Source organism: Macaca nemestrina, chromosome X (genome assembly GCF_043159975.1).
Source record: "Macaca nemestrina isolate mMacNem1 chromosome X, mMacNem.hap1, whole genome shotgun sequence".
Classification (NCBI taxonomy): Eukaryota; Metazoa; Chordata; class Mammalia; order Primates; family Cercopithecidae; genus Macaca; species Macaca nemestrina.
The window spans coordinates 1,333,559-1,352,554 of record NC_092145.1 but is presented as its reverse complement, the minus strand read 5'-3'; the positions used below and the strand labels follow the sequence as shown (position 1 = coordinate 1,352,554).

The 18,996-nt window shown below is 51.1% G+C and overlaps 1 protein-coding gene across 1 annotated transcript; it reads right to left on the bottom strand.

Annotated features, from left to right (window-relative positions):
• Positions 1 to 2,248: 2,248 nt before the first annotated feature.
• LOC105471005 (olfactory receptor 10W1-like) lies at positions 2,249 to 3,735 on the bottom strand. The gene has a single exon (XM_011723363.3). The coding sequence runs from the start codon at positions 3,328 to 3,330 to the stop codon at positions 2,311 to 2,313; it is 1,020 nt and encodes a 339-aa protein (XP_011721665.1). The 5' UTR covers positions 3,331 to 3,735; the 3' UTR covers positions 2,249 to 2,310.
• Between the last annotated feature and the right edge of the window lie 15,261 nt (positions 3,736 to 18,996).

Here is an 18,996-nt window from a genome sequence, read left to right as displayed (position 1 = left end):
CCCCTCCTCTCCAGAGGGCTGGTCCTGGTCCACACACGCTGGCAGTGATAGCCTTTGTGTTTCCGAATCAGAGAAGACTTGCTCGGAATGGATGAAATGTATTTGAAATCACATTTGGCATCATCTGGAATGGCGAAGCTTCAGAGGTGACAGGGCCAGGATGTCTATATTCAGAGAGGGCCATCGAATTAAAGTTAAGCAGGGGTCTCTTTGCTTGAATTCTGGAGTTTCAAACCAGTACAGTCATGTGAGCTTGGATGGCCTGTAGGTACTTCCAACCCAACCTGGCCCCAGCCGACCTCACTGCCTGTCCCCCGACTCCCGGAATGGCTTCCTTCTGCTTCGTTCTCTGTCTTGGCGACACGTGTTTCCATGGCCCCGCACTCTGTCATCTCACCTTCCGTCTAATCGGTTTCCTTCAATGTGTCGTCTCCACCCTCCCCAGGCCAGGTCGGCATCATCTCTCACCTATATGATGAGAACAATCTCCCCCGCTCTACACAGATTCCCAGCCCCTTTCCCAGGAATTTGGCCTGAGTGGGGCGGTCTAAGTGGGGATGGTGTAGGCTGGCCTCATGTGGACCAGGGGGAGGGCCCAGCCATACCTACCAGGGCTGGTGAGAGCGGCTTGTTTCACCCCGTGGGGGTCATTGCGGGCTCTTGTGTCGGACTCAGGATGGGGGTCTGTTGGGAAGCCCCGGCTGGCCTAGTCCCCTGGCCTTGAGCCTTTGGTCTTCTCTGAGCGCCCACCCGCCATCACTTGAGGACAGTGAAAGGCAGCTGTGTTGACCCTTTGAGCAGCATGTGGCCATTCCTAGGTTTGCTGGTAGGGGTGAGTGACCCTTTCCTGTGCAGGAATGGCGAGTACCCATTGTATGACAGTGATTTGTCTTAGTGCCTAATAGCCCAGCCTACTTTGTGAGCTCCATAAAGGCAGGAAGCTTGTCTGGAGCTTTTCTGTATCCCCAGTGCCAAACCCTGTACTGGGGAGACAGGAGGTACTCTCTCATTCTTTCTTTCAAGAAATATTTCCTGGCCGGGTGTGGTGGCTCACACCCGTTATCCCAGCACTTTGGGAGGTCAAAGTGGGAGGATCACTTGAGTCCAGGAATTGGACACAAGCCTGGGCAACATAGTGAGATTCCCCCCGTCTCCTCAAAAAAAAAAAAAAAAAAAAAAAACACACAAAAGATTAATATTAATATTATCCAGGAGCAGTTGCACACACCTGTAGTACCAGCTGCTCTGGAGGCTGAGGTGGTAGGATCATTTGAGCCTGGGAGGTTGAGGCTGCAGTGAGCTGTGATCACATCACTGCCCCCCAGCCTGGGCTACAGAGTGAGATCCTGTCTCTAAAAGAAACAAAGAAGTGTGTCTTCCCTGCTAAGTGTTATGGTCGAGGGAAACTCAGAGATCCAACCACTTGGCCAGCCTGTGGAGTGAGAGTGGGGCCAGCAAACACATTCTTGAGATCATTACACCTGACCTTTGTCCCCGAGTCACAGAGGCCTCAGCCCGGCAGGATATGAAAAGTTTCTGTTTCATTAGCAACTGGGATCTGAAGCCATTCCTGTGCCAAAACTTGGGGGGCTCGCCGTTCAGTTCCGTTACCGCTTATGGCGCATCTATTATGTGCCAGGGGCTGGGGTGGCAGAGACCTCGAAACTGGTTCTCCCCTTCGAGGAGTCTCCAGCTCAGCCGGGGAGACAGACCACCCATGGGGCTTCTGGGAACAAGTGGCCCTTTCACCGACATTGGTAGGATGAGGAGGGGTCAGCTGCACTGGGAGCAGAAGTGGGGCCGAGCCTGACACGCCCTTGGAGCTGCTGCCTCGGATTACACTCTCGTGTCTCAAGCGATCATGATGTCGTTTTCTGGTGACGCAGGGATTCTGTTTCCAGGCTGGCTCTGCCTTTCCATCCAAGACTTCCCTAGTTTGGATCTGGGAACTCCTTGTGTTTCTAGCCCTGCTGGTTGTTTGGTCACAGAAGCAGCTGGCTTAATGTTTCATTTGGGCCATCTGAGGCCCTTCTGCCTGTCAGTGTCCACGTCTCTGCCATTGCTGTGGGTGCTGGATGGAACTGTCCACCCCAGACTTGCTGCGTCTCAGCAAACCTTCGCATCCCTTCCGTCTGTCTGGCCACAGCAAAGGGGGCAGTGAGTCCCAGGTGCACTCAGAACCACGGAGAAGCCCTCAAAGGGAGGGGTGGGGCCGCCAGGTGCATCGGGAGACGGCTGGGTTCTGGAAAGGGAGCCAGGCCGTTCTCAGAGGGCTCTGCCTTCCCCTTCAACTCGCATGGGGCTGCTGCTTCATGGACTGTGACTGTGCAGAAGTCTCCCAAGGGCACCCTTGACTTCCTTGTTCCTCAGACTGTAGATCATAGGATAGAGCATGGGGGTGACATTGGTGTAGATTAAGGACACAATTTTGTCCTGGTCGGGGGCGTAGCAGGACTTGGGGCAAATGTAGATGAAGACTGCACAGCCATAGTGAGGAAGCGAGACCAACAGGTGCCCAGCGCAGGTGGAGAAGGCCTTGCTCCTGCCCGCGGCCGAGCGGATTCTGAGGACGGCCGTGATAATGAATCCGTAGGAGAGCAGGATCAGCAGGAAGGGGATCAAGAGGATGAGCGTGCAGACGAGGAAGACAGCAATCTCATTGGCTCGAGTGTCCGAGCAGGCCAGGAAGAGCACGGCGGGGATGTCACAGAAGAAATGATTGATCTCGTGGGACTGACAAAAGGGCAGGAGGAATATCAGCGTGGTCAATGTGAGGGAGAGCGCAAAGCTGCCAATGCACGCCAGAGCCAGCATCTGCAGGCAGAGGGTCCTGGTGATGAGGAGTGTGTAGTGAAGGGGCTTGCAGATGGCCACAAAGCGGTCGTAGGCCATCACGGCCAGGAGGAAGCACTCTGCCCCACCCAGGGCAACGAAGAAGTGCATTTGCAGGGCACAGCCCAGAAAGGGCATCCGCTGGTTCCTGGACAGGAAATTGGCCAGCATGTTGGGGACAATAACCAATGTATAGCAAATCTCAACGGTGGACAGGTTTCGGAGGAAGAAATACATGGGGGTCTGCAGGCAGGAGTCAATGAGGGTGAGGAGCACAATAGTTGTGTGCCCCGCCAGGGTGACAAGATGCATGATTAGAAACAGTCCAAAAAAGAAGATTTGCAGTTCCGCCAGGTCCCCGAAGCCCAAGATAACAAACTCAGAGCTTAAGGTGTGGTTTTCCTGCAATCGGTTCATCCTACAGGCTGCCTTGTAGAACTGGGTTACAGGGTTTAGGTTTTGTTTTTGTTTTGTTTTTCCAGCAATTCTCCAAGTCATGAGAAACCCTGAAGCCCTTTCCAGGAATGGGAGTGCAGCCAGCTCTCGCAGCCCTCCAACCCTCTTTTCCAGGCTTAGCCCTGGGTTTCACTCCACCAGCTTTTCGAATTCTGCCCTCTGTTCGCTGAAAATGAAGAACTGCTTATGGGATGCCACATCAGTTCACCTGTTGAATTATTATCAAAATGAACCCAGATGAGCAAATTCTAAACACGAAGTTGTTTTTCCCAGATGCTAAAGACAATCTTTCTGTCAGCGCTGTTCTATGGTTTCAAGACTTTTCTGGGGCGGGGGCAGGGGGCTGAGCTCGAGGTACTAAATAGGTTTAGACACAGTCACCAGGCTGTAGGGAATTGCTGTAGGGTGTGGACACTCCTGGCTTTGTGCGTCAGCCACTTTGTCCTTCCCTGACTACCACCTCCAAACTCCCAGGGTTCCAGCAGCCGACTGTGAGCAGGACGCTAGAGCACAGGACGCTAGAGTGCAGGACACTAGAGCGGAAGGGGCCCAACCCACCTCGGATCTGCTGCCTCTCTGGCATCCCCAGTCGATTGGGTGATTTATCTCTGAGCCCTGTAATTCTTTGTTTACTTCTCTGTCTACTGCAACAGCCTATGAGCTCCATGACGGCAGGCACAGTGTGTTAATGCGGCCTCTCAAACCACGGCTGGCACAGATTAGGAGTGTCAATAAATGTTTGTTGGCTGGCCTGAAGGTGGCTGATGGTTGTAATCCCAGCACTTTGGGAGGCTGAGGCAGAAGGATTGTTTGAGGCCATGAGTTCAAGAGCAGCCTGCACAACAGAGTGAGACCCCGTCTCTACCAAAAAAAAAATTGTTTTAAGTTAGCCGGGCATGGTGGCATGCGCCTGTGGTCCCAGCTACTGAGGAGGCTGAGGCAGGAGGATCATTTGAGCCCAGGAGGTGGAGGCTGCAGTGAGCTATGGTCGTACCACTGTACTACAGCCTGGGTGACAGAGCCAGACCCCATCTCTCAATAAATAAATAAATAAATAATATAAAAGAATAAGTGTTTGTTGAATGAATGTCTGTTTCTCATTTCTGCATTTTCTACAGTTAGTGTGGGGTCAGGCATAGAGTGAGAAGAGCAGAGGGCAAAGGGCGAGCCAGGTCACCGAGTGGGAGCGACGGGGACAGAGTTAGGAGAGAGTCAGGGAGGGAATGGTCTCAGGACAACAGGGGCTCAAGCACCCGGTGTGGGACCACACCCTTGGCTGGTCTGTTTCCCTGGAGTCTATCGGGGAGGCGTTTGTTTCCTCCTTCCCTTGGCAGGACCTGGCGTTTCGCCTGCCATTTCTCCCCGTGCGTCCCTCCATCCCAGCAATCTTAAAAGATTCTCGAGATTCAGCAAAGTAAGAATCAAGGAGAGTCCAGTGCCAGTGGAGCTGTCAACTACAGGAGCCATTTCTACTGGGACCACTGAGGCGCAAAGTGGGTTCAGCAAAAGCCGAAAACCCATTTTAATCGTGGTTTTGCTCAGCATAGGTGGTGACTGTGATTCCAGCTTTCCAGCCGCTTTCACATTGCACTGAGGATTACTCGGTTGTTTCACTCACCTGAAGGGCACCTGGAGTCTTTGAGCCGGACAGGTCCCCAGAGGGCCACGTGCCCACTCCTCGCCTTAGAGCACAGGGTCAGGAAACCTTCTTCCCTGGATGACCCACCTCCTGCTCCTGCCCCCGCCCCTGGCTTCTGCCCCAGGTCCCCTGTCCGGACGGAGCCCAGCCCAGCTCGGGCTTCCCCTCTGGCATCTCCTCTCGCTATGGTCACAGGAGCCCAGCCTGGAAGGACGGGCAGAAGGCAGGGTGACCGGCCTCCCTCCAGACAGGGGTTCCCTCCAGAGAGGGCCCAGCCCCCTCCTGCGACCCAGCCCAGCCTCCCGCAGTCCCTCCATGGTCCCTGGCCGGCCCTCCCTGCGGGTAGGCGAGAACCTGCTTTCTGGGTTCATGTCTGTCTTCCTTGGACTCGTGCCCTTGCCTGTAGCTTTGCCACATCAAATCATGTCCACTCTTTTCTCCCATGACAGCGCTGCAGAGACGTGGGGCGTGCTTTGTTTCCTTTGGGCCCTTAACCTTGAAAACACTGAAAGACACAAAAAGTCACACGTCGTGCAAACACTTGAAAAGTAAGACGTGAAAGTCAGAGTGAAGGTTCCTGCTTCTTCCGTCTTTCCCCACTCTCCAGAGAGAACCATTCTTAGCTGCCAGGGACATTTTCTTCCGTGCTTGGTGCCATGCACGCAAACACGCACTCACACACTCGCACACACACGCACACACGGGTTCCCACACATGCACGCACACACACATACACACATGTGCATGTGCACAAACACCCCACTCACCCACTGCAAACATTCAATGGGATCATAGTCTACAAACTTCCCACCCTTATTGTAGTGATTTAATTTGTCACTTAACGAAATGTCTGGGAGCGGTTTTCAGTCAGCACTTACTGGCTTACTTCATTCTTTGTAGCTGCTGCATTCCACAGTATGAATGCGCTCTAATTTAACTAATTGTAGACTAATATTAATAACAGAAAGTAATAACACACATAAGCAAAAACAAAATCTAACTAAAATAAATCATAATTTCATCAGACTTTGAGTACCTTGCTGTTGAAGTGGCTTCTGGCGTTTATTTTTTACCACAGCCCATGGCACTGAGCGCATCCTGGCATAGAGCATGGCATACCTGGCTTTTCTCACTCCCCTGAGCACTCCTGGAGAGGAGGCCTGGGGTGACCTGGGAGGGGCAGAAATCCGGAGAGCAGCCCTGTCTGGGAGACTCTTCCGTTGAGAACCGTCTGCTATCAGTGAGAATAGTCCATCCTCGGGTGAACAGTGGCGGGGCCCAGTGGCTTCCTGGAGCTCAGACGGTGGCTTTCCAGCCTGTCTGGACCACGGGGAGCAGCCCTCAGAAGGATTTGCTGGCAGCTCTTAGAAAGGGAGTGTCCTTCGAGGAGTCGCCAAGGTCTGCAACTTGCCTTAAATAGCGGCGAAGGCGGGACTCGGGAAGTCCCAGGAGAGGCCAGGAAGGCGCTGGCCAGCCACCGTACTGGGACTCACCCACTGAGGGGAGTGACTTCCCCAGGTCACTCAGTTCCTCAGGTTCCCAGTGGAACCCAAATCCCGACCACTTGTGTCTTATGTGCCAACCCTAGAGATGGCATAGGTCTGGGCAATGTTGCTTCAGTCAGATCTGCTGAAAAGGCAGCCCCCGCTGTGCAATTACCAGCGTGTGAATGGACCTCAGGCTGACTCCAGAGGCCAGAAATGCAGAGGGTTGGCTTGGGTGGAATCCTGTGCCCACGCGTTGCTAGAGAGACGCATAAAGTGGGCAACGGGGCTTGAGATTGGTGGCCTTTGAGACACCGCTCCCCCGCTCCCCCCCATACACACGCACACACACAAACTGCACTGGGATTCTGTGCTTCTCTGTAATAACTCGGAGGGGACATTCTTCGGGCTCTCAAGGCCTCCACATTTAATCTGCAAAACCACAGTCATCAAAGTGAGTGAGTCATCTTCATGGAGTGAGGTGGGGAATCAGAGTCAGAGAACCCGAGAATGCTACCACTCAGCTGACCTAACCTTCCACCTAACCCCATCATCACCCCAGGTGAGTGTAGCCACATCCCAATGACCCCTAACTGGGGTGCAGCCCAACGTCCAGCCCGCACCACGGTCACCCTCTCAGTAGAGCAGGACCGAGGTCACCGCTGCCCAGCCCAGTCAGGGTGCTCCATTTTCCCCTGCCTGCCAGCCACAGCCACTCTAGGCTGCCAACCCCGCGTCTGCCACCACTGCCCTTTCCAGGTATACCAGTGCACAGGCCACTGCCACTGCCACTGCCACGCCTCGGAAGCTTCCAGTCCTTGGAGGGCCAGCTCGGCTTCTTACTGGAAACGACAAAACAGGAAACAGGACCCCCAAACAGCCCTGTCTGAGCTTAGAATCACACACTCTCCCCCTCGAACCACTCCAGTAGCTTCTGCCTCTGCCTCCACCCCCAAAGGGGCTCCCAACATCGCACGGTGGCACGTTTCCAGCCCCTCCACCTTGCTCTTCCCCCTCCTCCTCTCGGGCATCCGTCTCATCTCAGCCACAGTTGCTGAAACAGAGCTCTTCTGCTTATAATGGAGCCTCAGGCCATGGAAACCCTATTGTTCTCAGCACCCAGGGAACAGGCTTTGGGAGGTGCCCTACGAGGGATCTTGCCTTGCAAGTGGGAAGCATGCGGGACTGTTCCAGAGTTGCCGAGACTTCCTGAACTGAGCCGGCCAACAGCAGAAACCCAAGGACACTGTGGGAGACAGCTGGCCCAGAGGCCCAGGTGGCATTGACCTGTGCACTGGTATACCTGGAAAGGGCAGTGGTGGTGGACGTGGGGTTGGCAGTCTAGAGTGGCTGCGGCCGGCAGGCAGGGAATGACGGAGCGCCCTGAGAGTGCCTGCTCAGGGAGACCTTGGGGCACCTTCGGCAGGCAGCTTTCCGGCCAGGATTGCCTCGGCATAGGGCCCTGAGGGAGGGGTGGAAAGGGAAGAAGATTCCAATAGAAACTGAACATTTTGAAAGAAAGGCACTGCAAATGACCCCTCAGTAACTGTGGCTGTTACCTTTGCAAATTTCTAGACATCCTAAAGCAGCAATAGCTCAGGTACCACAGCTCTGAAAATTACCCAGACTTTCTGCACCTCCCTCAACTTAGATATCAGTTAGAGATCACCAATTCTGATAGGGTTTGGGACGACGTGGGACTGAGTTCTGGGAACATAATTCTACTGGGATGGGACACTGGCTTGTCTTCTACATTTGGTGGCTGTAAGGCTGGGGCTAGATATTCCTGTGCATCCTATGAACTCTTTAAAGGGGAAAGTGACAGTGAGTTGGCATTTAAATAACCCAACTGCCGAGGCACTGAATAAACAGCACCCATTCCTGTGGATGGCGGTTTAGACTGCAGACCTCTGGGCCCACAAGCCATCGAGAGCATCTAGCTGAGTGGGAGCAGAGAGGAGGTTGGAGAGAGTGATTGGGGACTTCAGTTTCTTCCAACATTAGCTCACAAGATCAAAAGACTTTGGGGGGCGGGGGCCTGGGGTGGGGGGCAGGGCTTTTCTCTAATGCCTTTGAGCTTCAGCTTGCCGGGAGATTTAATTTTTATTTCATCTTCTTTTTTTGAGAAAGGGTCTGGCTCTGTCAGCCAGGCCGGAGTGCACTGGCACGATCACAGCTCACTGCTGCTTCGACCTCCCAGGCTCCAGCGATCCTCCCACCTCAGCCTCCCAAGTAGCTGGGACTACAGGTGAACACCCAGCTTGTTGGGAGAAAAGCTGAGTGTTGGGAGAGAAGCTGAGGCAGGGCTTCCATGTCTGACATAATGTAAAAGTCTTGGAACATGTCCGGGGTCCAGGGTCTAAAACCCCTTGTGGCCTTTGGAACACCAAGCTCTGTGCTAAAGGGTGGAAGGCTACCCTCACGCACCATAATCTAAGCCCAGGGTGTGGCTTGGATAGAATCCAGGGCTCATGGCTCTGGAATGTGTCTAGACTTGCTGGCTCCTTGCTCCTTGCTCTCCCAGAATCAATTGTATCTTGAGTTAAAAGAATCTGCTCTCCATTATCTCAAGTAGCAGAGCATATGCTAAACCATCACAGCTGTAAATCATGTGCTTAATGCAGCAACGCTCCCTTTCAACCCCACATTCTCACCACCTGTTTCTTTGTTTGATCACCAATAAATTGTCTGGGCTTCCAGAGCTCGGGGTCTTCGCAGCCTCCATACACTCGTGATGGCCCCCTGGACCCACTTTCTCTCTCAAACTGTCTTTTCTCATTCCTTTGACTCTGCCAGACTTCGTCACCCCCACGACCTGGTGTTGAGTTCGATCACCCCAACACCGGCTAATTTATTTTTATTTTTGTTTTTGTAGAGACGGGGTCTCCCTATGTTGCCCAGGCTGACCAGGAGAATTTTGAACTTTATTGTCTCTGCAGGTAATTCTTCATGGGAGAGGGTTTACGTTTGGGACATGTACTATGTTGGCCTGTCATTGTTAGAATATCTCATAGACACCATTTGACCTTGTTGCAGAACCTCTGATGAGATATGGTGGGCAACGATGGCCAGAAATAATTTGGGATGAGCAAACAGAGTAAGGGGTAAACTTTTGGCTGTGGGTACACCATAGACTTACTAGTTAAGCCCAATGGGTCAAGAGGTATGTATTTGACCATTTTCACACTGCTACTGTTGTAGGACTTTCTCCTCAGTTCAGCTAAAAACTGGGTTCTTGTCACATGACCAGGAAAGATTTGGCATGCAGACATTTTGAAGGGTGAGGGGTTATGGGATATATTGAGCGAAAAGGAAAAAGACTCTCAGCAAAGCCAGAGGGGCTTCTGTTAACAGGCCCCCATCTCACAGGTTGAATCCCAGGTTACCACACAGGAACAGGAGGGGCCAGGTTCCTCCCGCCTGGAAACGGCACGAACTTCCATGGCGCTACCCTGTTCTCCCAGTGCCCTAGCCGGTTGGAGCTTCTCTGGGACTCCTTTCTACTTGGCTGTTTCACTATGAAGAAATACCCAAGACTGGGTAATTTATAAAGAAAGAGGAGTTCAATGGACCCACAGTTCCACATGGCTGGGGAGGCCTCACAATCATGGTGGAAGGCGAAGGACGAGCAAAGGCACGTCTTACATGGAGGCAGGCAAGAGAGCGTGTGCAGGGGAACTGCCCTCTGTAAAACCATCAGATCTCGTGAGACTTATTCACTACCGTGAGAACAGCATGGGAAAGACCCGCCCCCTACAGTTCAAGATGAGATCTGGGAGGGGACACAGCCAAACCATATCGAGGTGCAAAAATTTGTGAAACATTAGGTGTGCATGCTGGGGCAGTAACTCTTCTCTCCCCCAGTCTCCTCGAGGAAGGAGACGCCCCATGGAGATGCAGTAAAATACCCAGTTGGTGGGTGGTACCCATAGGTCCACATTTCTAGATCAAGTGGTTAATTTGTCAAAAGTTCTCACTGTGGGAGATCTGGCCTCTTTTTCCTTTCCTTCCTGCCCAGTTTGGTGGCAGGCAGCAATCCTGGGGATGTGAGCCTGTTCTACAGACCCAAAACCTTCCTCCAGTGGGTCGCTCTAAGTCTAGACTAGGGGGCTTGTGAGGAATTAGCAAGCCCATTTGGCTCTCCTGACAAGCCCTATCCACCAAGGCTGCTTCCCCATCTGCTGGTACATTTGTGGAATTTCTCAGTTGGTTAGGAACCCTAGCAGGGAAGATGTGCTATTTATTGCCCCCCCCCCCCCCCCCCCCCGCTCCCCCGATTGTCAACTTCAGTGCTAATGCTTGTAAATTGCTTAGGAATTCTGGTGCTAGATATGCAGGAATGCAATTCTGGTTGCCAGGAAGGTTGGTGGGGGGAGGCTCAGAATTCCTCTGGCTTCTTAACTACCACTTCTGGTTTTACAGCGAACTCTGGCCCCCCTCCGCTCACCATGGTGCTCCACGCCTGCCTGGAGGGGGTGAGGAAGCCACAGCTGCACCCACAGCCTCAACACTAAGCTCTGCTCAATGGAACCCTCTGCAAGTACCAGGTTGAGACGTGATGAAGCCATCTGGTTGATCACTTTTTTGTCTCACTCGAGCTTACTCATTACAGTCCATTTGTGTTTTGAAATGGTTAGCTACAGATTTATAGATGATTTTTATTATTACCTTGTTTTGTAGTGGAGGCAACCACAAAGAATTCCATAGCTGCAATTGCCTGAAGGCACGTAAGTATTGGAATTCTGGGTCTGCCAGGTGCCCACTCACTTCCTTCCCTCAGATGCTAAGGCTCTGCAGATCTTGGAGCAGGTGCAGGAGGGATGATTTGGTTTGAGCCAGTCCAGATTTTGGAGTTCATGCGGATATCTTGTCACCACTTAGTTTTATTGTGGATGTTGCCCTCAGGTTTTGGTTTTGCTATCCTATTTCTCTCTCTCTCTCTCTCTCTCTCTCTCTCTCTCTCTCTCTCCTCTCTCTCTTTCTCTTGGTTATGAATATACAAAAATGATGTTACAATCGTCGATGTCACCTCAGAATCTAGAAATTGCATCACTTCTATATTGGAATAATTCGTAAGGATGTTTTAACTTTGATACAAGAAAACCATAAGCATTAGAACTTCTGGGTAAAATAGTGACCGGAGGGCAAAGATTTTTAAGTCCTCTCCCCAGAGTTACCCTGAAATGACAAATGAAACAAATGAAATATAAAGTGTAAGGGGAAGCCAGTTCATCAGCTAACTAGGAAACAGCAGCAGCCCCTCACCAGGAACTGAGGAATTTCAATCTCTCTCTCTCTCTCTCTCCTCTCTCTCTCTCTCTGTCTCTCTCTCTGTCTCTCTCTCGTAGTTCCAATCTATCATGGATTGGTATTTTTGTAAAAACAATAACATTTATCATACGATTAACTGAAAAGGATCCCAAATCCAAGCCCATCTACTTTATTGTTAGAGTCAACAGACACTCTGATTAAACAGATTTACTCCGCCTGCCTATACACTCAACTCCTGTACTTATTACAGGCTGGAAGCAGTTTCTGGATTACCGTCCACTTGCAGACTGTATTCATTTATTTAGAGCTGTCAGAACAAAATACCACAAACTGCACGGCTTAAAATGACAAAAATGGATTTTCTTGCAGGTTCTGGCGTCCACTAGTCCGAAATCAAGGTGTTGGCAGGGCCGCGCTCCCTCCAAAGAGGCTCCCAGGGAAAAATCGTTGCTGGTCTCTCCTAGCTTCTGGTGGCTGGTGGCATTCCTTGATATTCTGTGGCTTTTAGACGCTTGGACACATCACTCCAATCTCCATCTCTGTCATCATATGACCTTGTTCCCGTATGCGTCTGTTTCCAAATTTTCCCCTTTTTAATTAAGATACGAGTCCTATTGGATTAGGGCCCACCGTAAGGACTTCATCTTAACTTGGTTACATCTGCAAAGACCCTATTTCCAAATAAGGTTGCATCGACAGGTCCTGGGTTGACATGACTTTTGGGGGATACAGTTCAACCCGCTACACGGAGCATCCTCGTTTTGTGAACTTCACTTTCTGTGGCTCTCATGGAGAGGGTGCAAGACTAATTTAAAGGCAGGGGCAGCCTGTGGCTCCCTGCCTGTGAAAACACAGCATCTTGGCGAATCACACCCACTAACTGAGAGGGGCCTGGGTTGGAAGCAAGGTTGAGTTCTGCAGCAGCTGGAGGAAGGAGAAACATCTGGCCCCACCAGCACCCCTGGAAGTCCAGCTTTCTGAGAAGTCCACAGGAGTCTCTACTCCTGCCTTATACTGGTTACATGTGGCAGCACCGTGGAAAGGGCTGGCCACTGCCATGATCTGGCTTTCTGAGGGGGGATGTGCTGGGTCAGGGGGCACGGCCCCACCTCTCTGCTGCCATTGTCTTGCGCTCTTCACATTTTACCAGATCTCTTAGCTGGAAAGTAGAACCACAGAGAGTCTAGACTGTTTCCCTCTCTCTTCATCCTGCCTGAAGGATTGGAACACAGTGTGTCTGATGGAGCCTCCTTAACTCCCAATTTTGGTAGACAGAGACCTTCCTCTGTAAAGATGAGTGTCTTAGTCCATCTGTGTTGCTCCAAAGGAAAAGCTGAGGCTGGGTCATGGATAAAGAAAAGAGGTTTATTTGGCTCAGGTTTCTGCAGACTGTACAGAAAGCATGGTGGTGGCGTCTGCTCTGCTCCTGGGGAGGGCCTCGGGCTGCTTCTACCCATTGTGAAAAGCGAAGGGAAGGTGGCATGTGCAGAGGTCACAGGACAAGGAAGCAAGAGAGAGAGAGGAGGTGCCAGGCTCTTTTTAAGAACCAGATATTCTGGGAACTAAGAGAGGGAGAGCTCACTTGCCACCATGAGGGCAGCCCCAAGCCCTTTGTGAGGGATCCGCCCCCCTGAGCAGAACACCTCCCACCAGGCCCCACCTCCGACATTGGAGATCAATTTCAACATGAGGTTTGGAGGACAAAAACATCCAAACTGTAGTAATGATCAAGCAGATGTGGCAGCTGGGATTCTGTGGGTCAAAAGAAGCAGAAAGCAACTCCACCAAGGTCAGGAAAGCATGGGACCTTCTAATGTGAATACCAGGTTTATGGGATGCGGGGTGGTTGTCTCTCAGAAGCCCAGGACAGGACTGCAGCTGAGTCTCAGGAACAAACTGAAGCCAGAGACTCAGACACCATCAAGACTTCCTCCCTCCCTGTGTCTTTCAGCCCCGTGGATCTGCTCCTTTCTTCCTTTTCTCTGAAGACAAATGTCTTCTGCACCTTTTCCCAGGATGACCGCAGCCAGCTCCCAAATTTACAGGTGTATTAGGCCATTCTCGCACTGCTATAAAGAAATGCCTGAGGCCGGATCATTGATAAGAAAAGAGGTTGAATGGGCTCATGGTTCTGCAGGCTGTACAGGAAGCATAGTAGCATCTGTTTCTGGTGAGGCCTCAGGAAGCTTCCAGTCATGGCAGAGGGCAAAGGTGGAGTTGGACCATCACATGGCTGGGGCAGGAGCAAGGGGGTAGGGAGTTGCCAGATCTCGTGTGAACTCAGAGAAAGAGCTCGCTCATCACCAAGGGGATGGCCCAAGCCATTCTTGAGGGATCTGCTTCCATGACCCAAACACCTCCCACCAGGCCCCACCTCCGACACTGGGGATCACATTTCAACATGAGATGTGGAGGGGACGAATATCCAAACTCTATCCCCAGGTGACAGTCAAGGTGTGGAGTAACTTGAAAACCCTCCTGCTCTAAAACATCATCAGGACTATCTCTCTGAGTCTCCCATATCCACTAAGAAGGAGCCAGAAGGGCCTTCTGGATGTGGTCTGCGTTGCAGTGTTGGCCGACGAGACAGATAGGAGGGGATGATGGGAATATGGATGTTAGCCAGTTCGAGCAAAGTACCGGCTCATGTACATGACAACGATCTCCAGATGCAGTAGCTCCGTGGGGACCTTGGCCTGTCTGGCTCTCTTCTTGCCCTTCCCCTGTGGTGAAAGCTGGCTCAATGACACCACACCGTCATGCCAGGTCACCAAAAGGAGACACAAGAAGAAAGGGACATGGCATGGAACGCCAGTCTAAGGGTAAGGAAACGACTTCCTCAGGATTGACCGGCAAACACGTAGCACCTTTCTTCTGCTGACTCTTTCCGTGTTTCTCTCTAGCCCATGAGCTCTCCAGTCTGGGACAAGCATGTGTTGAGTGGCGGCAGCTGGGTCCCTAGTGTTCCCAGGAGTTTCTGCAATTGGGCACGTCGCTAGAGCCTGGCCCTCGTGTCTGCTGCTTCATGGATGCTAAATAAATGGTGGTTGAATGAACACATATGAAAGCCAATGTGCTAATATGGCTGTGGGGTGGAAGGATGGTGTCTTTCAGATGTGAGCATGTATCTCCAGGAAAGGCTTTCCAAACAGGACAGACACTGAGCACGGGTTTGGGAGAGAGGACAAGTGTATTAGTCTGTTCTCATGCTGCTAATAAAGACATACCCAAGACTGGGTAATTTACAACGGAAGGAGATTTAATGGACTCACAGTTCCACATGGCTGGGAGGTCTCACAATCATGGCAGAAGGCAAAGGATGAGCAAAGGCACGTCTTACATGGCGGCAGTCAAGAGAGCGTGTGCAGGGGAACTCCCCTTCATGAAACCGTCAGATCTCCTGAGACTTATTCACTGTCACGAGAACAGCACGGGAAACATCCGTCCTCATGATTCAGTTACCTCCTACCAGGTCCCTCCCATGACACGTGGGAATTATGGGAGCTACACTTCAAGATCAGATGTGGGTGGGGACACAGCCAAACCACATCACCAAGTTTTGCCAAAGCTTCCTTCAGGTTCCCTGCAGCTCAGGCTGTTCCACAGTCCTGACTTGCTCTCTGCAGTGCACAGGGTGAGACCCCAGGAAACCCCTCAATTAAAACACAGGACAAGGTGCTCAGTATGCCTGCCTGTTCTTTCTCTTCCTTCAGTACTTTCTGCTCTGGCCAGAGGAGATTCCCCGGCCATCTGGACTCTCCTTCCCCTACCCTTATCTTACATCACTGCCAACTTGCCCTCCAATATGCACTGTCATCAACAGCCTATGACAGTGTTGCTAGCCTCACATCCTTGCCGAACTGATGGGAATTATTTAAATTTTCGCCAATCAGACGGAAAAACAAATCATTGTTTTAATTTTTCTTTAAAAACGAAAGAAGGAGGCTGGGCAGGGGGGTCTTACGCCTGTAATCCCAGCATTTTGGGAGACCAAGGCGGGGGGACCATTTGACATCAAGAGTTTGAGACCAGCCTGGCCAACATGATGAAACCCCGTCTCCACTAAAAATACAAAACTTAGCCGGGTGTGGTGGCACGCACCTGTAATCCCAGCTACTCGAGAGGCTGAGACAGGAGAATCGCTTGAACCTAGGAGGCGGAGGTTGCAGTGAGCTGAGGTTGCACCAGTGTACTCTGGCCTGGGTGACAGAGCGAGACTCTGTCTCAAGAAGAAGAAGAAGAAAAAAAAAACTGAAGAAGGAAATGAAAATTATTTAAAAATTGGTGAAACTGAGCATCTTTTCATGTGCTTATTTGCTTTTGTATTTCTTTTCTTGTGAGCTCCTTATTCATATTTTAGCCCATTTCTAAAATCGGGTTGTTTGTCTTGTCCTAAAATTCTCTGTTAACAAAGTTGGCTTCATCAGACTGCTGTGAATATTTTCTCGTTTGAGCGTCCTGAAAACACTTCTGAGCTAAGAAACCACAGAGAAGAAAAGCCATAAAAACGATAAAGTGGCTGCATAAAATTAAAAGTGTATGGGTAGCAAAAGACAAATGAGAAACTATTCACAACAAGTTAGAGGTAGGGATCCGCCTTTGTGTGTTCCAAATGGAGAGCCAGTTGCCCGAAACGCCATTTATTCAATGCTGCCTCTATCATTTCTGAAATTTAAATTTCTCCTTTATTATATCGCCAAATTCCCACGTGGATTAAACCCATCTATGTCTGGACTCTTAAATCTGTTTCACTGACCAGCCTTCCTGTTTCTTCTTCAACACCAAACTGTTTTTGTTCCGTGCATCTAGCTGTGTAATTCCTGTTCCCCAGGAGTTATTCCACCTGAGTACATTCAATGTCCCTGGGAGACGTGCTGGGGCTGTCTCAGGCCCATCTCCACTTCTGCACAGAATGGGAGACAAAGTAGCCGGACCCGCCTACGCTGCCAATGCTCTGTGTGTTGTTGCTAACCACAGAATACCCCGGTATGTGCTGATACAGGACCGTTGTTTTCCAGTGTAGTTGCTCCGAGAGCCATAGGGTGAGGCCTCACTAGTGGGAGTGGGGGAGTGTCATGCTTCTTTTCTGAATGGATGCCTGCACTTAGGAACTAGGTATCCGCATGTTCTCTCTGTTATTCCTCCAAACAACGAAGTGAGCTAGCTGCTATTATTCGCTGCACGTGAAAGAGGAAACATCTAAAGCTGAGAGAGAGAGGCTGAGTATCCTAGCTCGCCCTAAATCACACATCCAGGAAGGGGTGGAGTTGAGCTTGACCTCTGGCCATCTGTCTGGCTCCAGCTTAAGTCCCTCCCTCAGTCAAGTCTCGCCCTCAGTTTTCCTTCTAAGCAGGCTGATTCTAAATGTAAGCATCCTAAGCTGACTTAATTCTGATGCTGAATTCTTAACGTCCACTCCAAGTGTTAGCCTTCCTCACAGCTGCCAGCACAGACCTGGCATAGAAGCGGCACCGGGAAAATGATGGCAGTCCATCCCATAATTCTTATGTTTTGACATGAGAGTCACTGTTTCCCAAAAGGAACCGTGAACTCCCATGGTCGTCTTCGGTTTTGGACAAGGAGTGCAGAAATCCCATGCATTGGGCTGCGAGGTTGCAGCAGGGACTTGTTATTTGTCGTCATTCGTTGGCTCAAAGAGTCAGTCTGTTTGCTCCACCAGGGACGACACTTACAATCGTGGCTGCCCGCAGAGGGTACCCACAACTTCAGCAATAGGGTTGGCAGACACCTCTAAGTGATTCCCTCGAGCCTCTCTAGCCAAGGTCCTTTTGTATTTCCTAAGACTCGGCTTAATCAGGTCAGCGGAGTTAACCCCCAAGTCAGCCCAACTTCAGGCTGAAAAGTCTGGATTGCTTTACTGAGCCACTCTGTGATCCACGTGACTCTGGAAAGTGGGTCTCTCTTCCTGGAGTGTCTCTCTTCCTAGAGTCTAGCTGAACATGTGCCAGCTGCGGCTTGGCCTCTGTCTGTCCCTAGCAAGAGGACCGGACTTTCACGTTACCTATCCTGGCTTCACTGCAGCCCCGAATCATCGGCCATGGGTCGACAGTGGAGGGCTGCAGGGTCACTTGGATTCAGGTGACTTTCTTGGCACAGCCCTGACCTCTGGCATCTTTGGCAATCTTGTACCTAAAGAGCTGTCCCTTGTGTCTGTCCCAGCTGGACCTCAGAATCTGGGTGCCAACTAGTTAGTTAGGAAATGTTGATAGTTATGGAAAAAGACGGACATTTAGTCCACACCCCTGGGAAAGAAGAAGTACTCGGCTCTGTCCACATGCTCACTTTCTACTGCATTGCCTGCATCATCCACATGATGTCCCCAGAAGAGAAGAGTCAGTCCACTCACTCAGGCACATCTGCCTGAGGTCAGAGTTGGCCCTGATGCCAACAGGAAGAGACCGCTTCCCAGAATGACTAGCCCATCCCGTGCTCTAGAACATGGCGGAAGTCTTTCAGTGGGAGCTCGCCGGGGAGCAAGCCCCGTCAACAGCCTTGGCGTGGTTGTGTGGTCTCAGTGCCTGCTCTTCAAAGCCAGGTATGCACACTGCTGAGGGCAAACAAGGTCTCTCCAAAGAATACCCAGGCACGGATAGTTTTCAACGATGAATATTTATAGTAAGCCAGAGATCATATCTTTGCAACTGATGAAACTTATGAAAAATTCCAGAAGCTAGGTTTAAAACGTGGGGTGTGTGTGTGTGTGTGTGTGTGCGTGTGTGTGTGTGTGTTACTCCTTCCTGCTTTCAGATGCAAATTGAAAACCACCAGGGAATAGTTAAGCTCTATTCCATCCAGTGGTTCTCAAACTTTAGAGGCGTCCGCATCAACTGCAGGACTTGTTCAAACACAGATTTCTGAGCTCCACTCTCAGAGTCTCTGACTCAGTAGGTCTGGGATGGGACCTGAGGATCCATATTGCATTTGCCGGTTCTCACTCTGCTGTGAAGAAGTACCCGACATTGGGTAATTTATAAAGAAAAGATCTTTATTTGACTCACAGTTCTGCACGGCTGGGGAGGCCTCAGGAAACTTACAATCACGGCGGAAGGCATCTCTTCACAGGGCCAGCAGGAGACAGAATGAGTGTGAGCAGGGAAAATGCCAGACGCTTATGAAAACCATCAGATCTGGTGAGACTCACTCATTATCACGAGAATAGCACGGGGGAAACTGCCCCCACGATTCAATTACCTCCACCTGGTCCCGCCCTTGACACATGGGGATTATGGGGATTACAACCCAAGGTGAGACTGGGGTGGGGACACAGAGCCAAACCATATCACATATCTTTAA

What these genes read in the sequence shown, in the direction of transcription:
- LOC105471005 (XM_011723363.3), bottom strand. Translation starts at nt 3,330, where the DNA reads ATGACTTGGAGAATTGCTGGAAAAACAAAACAAAAACAAAACCTAAAC.